This window comes from Eptatretus burgeri, chromosome 2 (assembly GCF_056783735.1).
Source record: "Eptatretus burgeri isolate ZD-2024b chromosome 2, Ebu_testis_v1, whole genome shotgun sequence".
NCBI lineage: Eukaryota > Metazoa > Chordata > Myxini > Myxiniformes > Myxinidae > Eptatretus > Eptatretus burgeri.
In genome coordinates this window covers 34,785,258-34,794,117 of record NC_140962.1, presented here as the reverse complement: position 1 = coordinate 34,794,117, position 8,860 = coordinate 34,785,258, and the positions used below count along the sequence as shown (strand labels likewise).

General features: G+C 44.2%; 1 protein-coding gene across 1 annotated transcript in view; it reads right to left on the bottom strand.

Moving 5' to 3' along the window:
- Window positions 1–463: 463 nt before the first annotated feature.
- The window catches only part of PTPN4 (protein tyrosine phosphatase non-receptor type 4), a 98,659-nt gene continuing 90,262 nt past the window's right edge, over window positions 464–8,860 (bottom strand). Inside the window, exons 22-27 of the mRNA XM_085867537.1 lie at window positions 4,570–4,631; window positions 4,143–4,283; window positions 3,473–3,601; window positions 2,858–3,009; window positions 2,634–2,769; window positions 464–1,760 (exon numbers count right to left, since the gene is read on the bottom strand). Coding sequence (XP_085723663.1) covers window positions 1,572–1,760; window positions 2,634–2,769; window positions 2,858–3,009; window positions 3,473–3,601; window positions 4,143–4,283; window positions 4,570–4,631 — 809 coding nt within the window. The 3' untranslated portion in view covers window positions 464–1,571. The remainder of the gene's footprint in view (window positions 1,761–2,633; window positions 2,770–2,857; window positions 3,010–3,472; window positions 3,602–4,142; window positions 4,284–4,569; window positions 4,632–8,860) is intronic.

The following is an 8,860-nucleotide window of genomic DNA, read 5'->3' as shown; positions in this document are numbered from 1 at the left end:
TTACCTATTTGGCGGGGGGGGGGGGTTCTCCCTCTCCTATAAGACAAGCAGTGCAAATTTTGATGTGGTCAATACACCTTCATTAGGCATCAGATATAAGAGATAGTGAGTGAAGCGTTTTCGGACTGAATGACTGACACTCACTCACTCACTTACGGACACCGATCGATTGCATAAACTGACTTGACGAAAGAAGAAGAAGAAAAAAAAAGAAAGATGGCTTAGAGTTGTGTACATACCTTTAGGCCATCCTATCAGCCCTGATAATAACCTACCACAATTACATACTAATTATACAATACCCCAAAAATACCCCCCCAAAAAATACAATAAAATAAAATAAAAAATGACAGTCATTGCTGGTGAAATTCTTGCTCTTCGAACCACAAACCAGACAGTTTGAGTATTCATGTCAGTCTCAGCGAAGGAAGGAAGAAGAGCTTACTGCATAAGCAGACAGACATTTTGCTTCAGCTGAATTTATTCAGTAGTCTTAAGGCAGCTCGGTGGGCAGACAACTGCACAGCAGCAGATTCAGGAGGAAAAAGTGATTTTTTTTTTCTTTTCTTTTAAACACCTCATCACAGACAAAAGATGGCATAAAAAAATCGTACCTACAAAATTACTATAACCTCTTCAATCTTTATATCGAAACAGCCACCGTTTGTAAAACAGTTGAAAGAAATTTAAGAGGAAAAACAGTTAGCATATTGCTTAATGTGTGGGGCAGTAACTGCAAGGAGCCACAGGTACCTCCAAATTATCTACAACCTGATACAGAAAGGGATTTAAGGAAAGTAATAGCGCACAGGGTGCGAGGGATTTAAGTACCATTAATAAAAAATACAAAATTTACGTACAGCAGAAAAATTCAGAATTGTGAGAAAAACAAAAGGTGATGCGGAGCACATGAGAAGGCAGTCAAGTGTGTAGTAGGTAGAGAGAGTTTGTGGAACAAGAACTTCGGAAAACAAAACAAAAAAAAAAGAATGGGGCTGAAGCAGGTTGACGATTAAAAGGTGTGACTGTAAATCGTTTTGGCCCAAAATGCCTTGCTGCAGAGTAAGACGTGCGAGGAAAATTCCAGTGTTGTGCAACACGGACTGGGTAAAGTGCCTCAAAGTGCAGTGATAAACAGAGCCCTGGAACAGGAGGGAAGGAGGGAACGTGAAGTTGAACTGAACAAATCCCTTGGCCCCTCGAGCTTCCTACAATCTGCCTCGAAATAAAAACCGACCTCCTCGGCAGGTGACCTGCAAATTTTCTGTACAAATTCCATTGCAAGACCGCTTTCTACATAGTCCATTGTACTAAGAATTTAAGAACGATGGGGAGAAGGTTTCCCTCGTGGCAAGAAACCACTGAAAGGTAGCAATTGTGGAATGAGGCCAAAAGAGGCAGGAAAGGCATCAGGACCAAGAAAGGAAACAGTTTGATATGTTCCAATTGGCCCCGTGTGGTTTCTCCCAGGTGTGTAAAAATAGAGGAGGATAAGGGGCAGAAGGTGGAGGAAACGAGGGAGAAGGAAGGAAGTCTTAATTTTCTTTTTTGATGGAACACATAGCAGTTGATCAACCCTCTGTGCCAGGTTCTTGGGGTGGTTCCTCGGAAATCGTTGAATCGTCTGGCTGCTCGGCTTCGTCCAAATTATCCACCACGTCAGAGTGCTCTTGATTTTGTTCCTTGGGAACTTCTGTGCCATCCCCAATTACATCCTCGTACACCCTCAGTATTGCCTCACACACAAACTTGTATTGGCACTACGGGAGGTCAAGTAAATGGGTGGGTGAGATATGGGTGCAGAAAAATGAAAAAAAAGAAGAAAAAAAAAGGAATAAGGTATGGTTGAGCATGGGGATTAAAATAAAACACAACTTGGGCGAAGTCGATGGCGTGCCGTCGCAAATCCCGTTTCCCACTGAAAGCAAAGTTGAAAGATGGCAAAAGGTTCAACCAAATAATGGCCCAATGTCAAATTGAGTTTTAAAAAAAATTCACGCTTGACCCCCTTGACCACAAGTCTCCCTCTCCCCTTCCTGCATAAACTGGAGGTAAAATCCCCAAAAATCATTACAAATTTCATGCATCTCCTAATTTGGTATGCATATGGCTTGATTTTTTTAAAATGTAAAAAATAAAAAAAGTGCCCGTAATTGCATTTTTTTGACATTTGACCTTGTGATTCCGCTCTAGCGGGCAGGGCCAAAAATTATACTGCTCTTGCACCCTCGTGCCATGTCGTGATAATTACCAAGTTTGGTGAATTTCTGCACAACCATTTAGGAGGAGATAGTGTGACGGATGGACGGCCAGAGGAGATTACAATACTCTGGGCCCCCCATTATTATTATTATTATTTTTTTTAACGTGGGGATAAAGATATTCTCAATATGGTTCAATGAAGACAAATCAAAGTCAACAACTGTCCTTTTCTAACCTGCCTGTGAAATTCAAAGTTTGAAGAGAGTGGGTGTGGATTAAAGTTACTTGCACATATTTTTTTTTCTTCAACAAAAGATGTTTGGATTGAGGATAGACACCTTTGAAATTAAATTAAATAATACGGGTTCACTGCCTTTGTCAAGTTGTCAAGCAATGGCATCCAAATCTACGCTTCATGCCAAAACCCTTACCGTCGTCTGGATCATCATTGCGCGTTGGTCACGCATACACCGTACAATGTCCAAAGGGTACACTGGCTGTTCGTTTTCCAACAAGCAAAGCGCCGTTTCCATTGTGATAAGAACTCCCGTACGACCAATCCCTGCACTGTCAAAATAAGCAAACAAACAAATTAAAGTTTATATCGTAGTGTACAAAGACCTTAAGGTTTTGGTTTAGTGCAAGAGTGACAAACCTGCAGTGAACTGCCATCGGGCCTTGAGGGTCTTTGTGGCGACGAGCACGTACGGCCCGTACAAAGGCCAGAAAATCATGATGGTCATCTGGTACACCATGATCTGGCCAGGCGACATACTGCAGGTGGTTCACAACACGCTCCTCCTCAGTCTGAAATGGGGTCACAAGAGGAGGGAGCAGAGAGAAAGGAACGAGATTGTAAAGGTGGTTAAACAAAGTTAGACGTTTCTTTCTGTTCTTCATATCTGTCCATTTGGATTTCATCATGTTCCATCGATCAACAATTGCCACAGACACAACATACACTGCAACAGGTTTTCAGGTGTTTTAACATGTCCCTTTTTTATGGTCGTGTACCCTAACTTAAATGGGAGAAATCAACATAACAGTAAGCTCAGCACAAAAGATGGATAAACTGGACAAAATTAAGGGATTGACATGACTGAATGATTGAACTTGCACATCATGGCAAGTAAGCAACCACAACCGTTTTTTAATATTATTGGCAAGAGTCAAATATTGTCCCGAATGAATAGTTCATATGTAACCAAACAAGGAAGCATTCCCACCTTGCCCAGAAGCACTCTTCTGTAGTTAAAGATCCTGAGCTTACCTCTAAGTGCGAGAGCCTCAATTCCCGGAATACACAAGCTGGGTTGCAAGTCTCTTGCAGGCAGGTCACCTCCAAATCACCAAATATCTCAATGCCTGGTGGGTCCGGCCAGTACTGATGGCATTTTACCTGCACGTTACATCATCAGATATAATAAATATTGCAGTGAGATGTGACAGATGGTGTTTGAGCCACAAATCAATCCAAATATGTTCTTTGCTCAAAGGTGCAGGCAGTCAACAACGGCTTGCAAAGCTATCATCACCTTTCATATGCAGGACAAGGTTGCATCATTAGCTGAGGGCACGGCTGTGCTGCTGATGCAATGCCCTCTGTCGGTTAGGCCAATAATTTGGAATTTAACCAGTTCCAGAGATAGCTCACCAACTCTTCACAAACTACACTGTAGGATACTTAACGTTCACCAACTAATCCTGGCAGACAGGACATCCAGTTTAACATCCACCCGAGGGATGGCACACCTTGATACCTCGCCCTGCCTGTGAAACACCAGGATGACCGTTTATTGCTGTGTCGGGATTCAAAACCAGGCTAGACCGCTTAGAGGTAAGTGTGCGTACCTCGAGGCTATCCTGACAGACCTGCAAACCTATTATAGCAACTATAAATTCCAAACTATAAGACTTCAGTGTTAATTGCTGGTCCTCACCCTGCCTCGCTCCATAGTTGTGGTGAGCATGACCACCAAGTAGCTGCCTTGCTCCCAAACCATACGCCAGAAATCTGTGCAGGTGCTTGGCAAAGGTCCTTGACAGGCCAAATACCGGTGCTTTCCACCTGGCACCTCCATCTGTAGCAAAAAAAAAAAAAAATCACGCGATGAATTGGGGGTGGGGGATTTAATCGAGGATTATATTGGAAATGAGTGACGTCGCTTTCCAATTTAATCTGGCTGTTGCTAAGAGCTTTAACTGGACTATAGTCAAGCTGACTTCAAGTGTGACAACATGACGACAGTAGGAAACTATGATTGGACCATGACATCCTGCATTTGCTTGGGCATTGAGAAAACCCACATGTGCGGACGGACACACACACAAAAAAACACACACACACACACACAAATTTGCCCTTACATCTATGTAGTTCGCGTTTATGTAGTCATCCAGGCCGTCCAACAGTATTCGCGTTTCATCATCTGTTGCACATAACACAGCCACCGACCCACATGTACCATTAATGACAAGGAAATATTTCATGAAAAGTTACACAAAAAAGGTCAAACTCATGAGAAATAATAACTGATGCATCTTCTGATTCCATCATACTACAGGGTGTTCATAAAATCCTTGTACACATGACAGAAACAAACGATAAATGGTGCATCAAAGCACAATTCATTAAGCTTTTACTTGAATGGAAGCACCCCTTTCCCGAGGGAGGTGGGGAGGGGGGGACATATCTGTGCACGTACGCAGCATGCAGACGGTGGTGTTAATGTTCTTTAATAGCCACAATAATTCTGATGTTATTGTGGGGTTGGCTGGCGGAAGCTTGGCCCGTCTTTCACGAACCGGCTGGCCAGGCCCGACGCTCTAAGGTTACAGTAGGAATTTGTATTTTGTTCATGGTGCCGGCGATAGCTCGCCTGCTCTTCGCGAAGGACACCGTGGGATCTTTAACGTCCACAAACTAGTGCCAGCAGAGGGGAAGTCCACCAACGTCCATCCGAGGTACGGCACACATGATGATGCCTGTAAAACACCAGGATGACAATTTATAGCAGGGTCAATATTCAAACCAATGCTAGACAGCTTAGAGGTGAGTGAGTGTACCTCCAAGACACCCCCTGTGTCAATTTTATTGAAATTAATATTATTGCACCATTATCATCGGAGGTCAGGTCAGGTCAGGTCAGGTCAGGTTAGATCTGTGACCTGCTACAGGTATCATGTAAACCTGTACTAACCTGTTCCATGGTCGGGTTGTTGGCGACTAAACCGTCTCCCCAACCAGGTTTTCTGGTGAGGAGGGTATTTGGATATGGACACCCAGCAGGATTAAAAACAAAACCTGTCAAAGGGCAGAGGAGCTCCTTGTGAGCCAACGGCCATCCATATCTAGTGCCCAACTGTGTCTGCGGACGTCCTGCAGCAGTGGGTTACTTTTTATTAGGAGGTTGGTGGCAGGATTTGTACTCCGGCCACCGTAAAACCCTTCATTCCGCAAAACACAAAAACGCAAAGAAATCTAAAAACCCACTCCGTGGGAGTACCTCCTGTGCAGCTTCCCTTCGCAGGGCAGCTCACCAGATGACGGCATTGAAGCAAAGCCTTCGGGACCCCCAATCTTTGATGATAGGAGGGAAACCACGGGGAAACATTCCTGGGTCAGATTGCGGGAGAGTGTGTCCGAGTGGTGCTGAGGTGTCGTCCACCAGTCGGCGGTCTCCTTGGGTTTACCTGAGGCGGTCCCTTTGGGTGGGTGCCTGGAATGTCCTATCCCTAAAGGCCCCGTCACACCTTGACGTTTTAGCCAGCGATGGCAACGTATTAAAATGTATGTAAAACGCTGGCTTACGTTGAACTTTTGATGTTTTTTTTAAAGATTCGGACGTATTCATAGCGACTTGGTCTTATGTATAACGCATTGGTAACGGACACAGAACGTTTCGTTGTGTTATAGATAACTTATACCAACGAATGCTGAACCTGTTGTCGGCCTACACAACCGATGCCCAACGATAGTCTAACTTAGGCATAGCGCGCTGCACGCATCGCCGACGATGTCGTGACGTAGCCTATTAAAAGGCTGACGCACAACGATTCGAATCATAACTGCCGTAGAAATGGAAGTGTCAACATCGCGGTCCCACCTTGGCGATCTTGCCAGCGTATGCCGACCTAAGAAAAATGTGTCTAAAACGTTGGGGCACATCAAATACGGTATGAGTAAGTTTGGTATACGTGAGTACAACGCTAAAGTACGCTATCATACGTCGTAGTAAATAGAGTACGTCAAGAAATTTTAAACATGTTCAAAATTTTACGACTTACTCGGCGTATGACACTCGTTCCGCATGCGATGGGGATAAGTTTTACACACGATATGTGGACGCTTACACACGTCCACAAAGGCTACTTGTAAGCTACTCATAAGTCAAAACACGTCGCGGTAATGTCTTTTTTACGCGAAACTTATTTCTAACTTATGTTTGACATGCTTTGAACCAATTCTTTACTTAGTCCCAACACACATCGATGTATGTAGACGTATTCCAATGACGTCTTCCGGTCGACAAAAAAAATAAATGAACGTGTTTCTAGCTTACAAATGCCCTATAAAGACGTGTTCCCAGCGGTTTTGGGAATTGGTATAAAAAATGGTGTTCATAAAAGGGGAACCCAACAGTGTTCGAGTCCTTTTTGAGTCGATGTCCATGTCAGCAGTAACAGTATCAGTATTAGTATCAGTATTAGTATTAGTATTAGTAGTAGTTTGTTCATGTTGGCAGTAGTAGGTGAGTGTGAGGGGGAGGGTGTGGGTTATGATGGATCGTCCTTGCGTTTAACTATTTAAATGATAAACTCAACGATTTAAATGGCTGCATCTCCACTATTGAAAGTAGACGCTTGCGCTCAACAATTGGATTTTTTTTTTTTACACTCAACGACTTTTAAACGGTACCACTCAGCTATTTTCATTGTTTACGATGAACGATTTAAATTGCTGTCATTCGCCTTTGTTTTTTGACGCTGGGGTTTTGAAATTTGAAGCGTTTCTTCTGAACGTGTTAAAACGCTCAAACTCGACTATTTTAAATAGACGCTGTCGATGGACAATTGGAATCATAGCCAAGCTAGACATCGAAGTGTGAACATCCTCGTCATGCCGAAGAAAAGTTTGAAGAATGCTGCAAATAAGTGTCCTGGCCGTGGCCGTGGACGCTGACGCAAGGACGATCCATTATACCGACGTCTTTCAGCCTATGAGTAACTTAAAAGTAACGTCTGTCGATGTGTGGCAACGATCGCGTAACGTGCCAACAACACGTTAATCATAGGTTAGAAATAAGTTTCGGGTACGCTAAACATTACCTCGGCGTGTCTCAACTTATGATTAACTTACAAGTAGCATGTATTGACGTCTGTCAACGATCGCAGACCGTGCATACAACTTGTGGCCAGCGTAGCGGAACGTGTGAGTCATACGCCGGCATACGTCGTGAAATTTCAAGCATGAAAAAATTTGAGGACAACCAAAAAGTACAACGTTTAAAGCCAACATACAATGACGTATGGCAGTGTTTTTCAGCGTGCTCTCAATGTTATCAAAACTTACCCATAACGTATTCAACGTGTGCCAGCGTTTTAGAAAAAAAATTCAAAAATCGGCATACGTTGGCTAAAACGTCAAGGTGTGACCGGGCCTTAAGAGAGGATGATCACCTGTCTCTGTTATCATCTGAGCTCAAGCATTTGGACATCGGGATTGCAGCTCTCTCTGAGGTTCGGAGACCAGATTGCGGTGAGATAATGGTGGGTGGTTACACCTACTATTGTTCTGGTTGCTCTGATGGTTACCATACTCAAGGAGTTGCTGTAGCTGTGTCCAATAAGCTGACCACAATGATAATTGAAGTAACACCGGACAACAAGCGTATTATGAGACTAAGGATTCGTCACTTCTTATGTGTCATTTCCCTGGTCTCTGTCTATGCTCCGACTGAGGCGAGTGATCTCACCGTGAAGGATGCATTCTACGCCACAATTGAGTCTCTGGTTGATCAGTGTCCCAGACGAGTTACACTTCTAGTCTTGGGGGATTTCAATGCATCGACTGGAACTGATAGGGATGGTTATGAGACATATGTTGGTCCCCATGGGTCAGGAACTATGAACCAGAATAGCACTAAGTTCCTTGACTTTGCAAGAAGTCATGGACTTAGGGTGGCTGGTTCATGGTTTCAGCGCCCACAAGCTCATCGCTGGACTTGGTATTCCAACGCTGGCGGTGTGGCAAAGAAGATTGACCATGTCCTCGTTGATGGTTGCTGGAGGATGATCCAGAACTGCAGGGTCTATGGGAGTGCTCAGTTCCTCAATACTGACCACCAGCATGTTGTAGCAACTCTAAAGCTGCACCTTAAATCCAGGAGAATGGTACCATCCCAGCCTCGGCTGGATGTTGGCAAGCTCAAGGATGAGAGGGTAGCTGAGGAGTTTGCGAACAGGCTGAGTGGACATTTGGGGTGGTCTGGGTGCTTTGGGGGGTCCTGAAGAGTTGTGGAGTGCCTTCAAGACCACCGTCCTTGATGTTGCCGGTGGATGTCTTGGAACTCACCGCAGGGCAAAGAAGAATTTTGTCTCTCAAGGGACACTGGATACCATTGACCAGAGTCGCAGGGCCAGGCTGAATGCCAGAGCT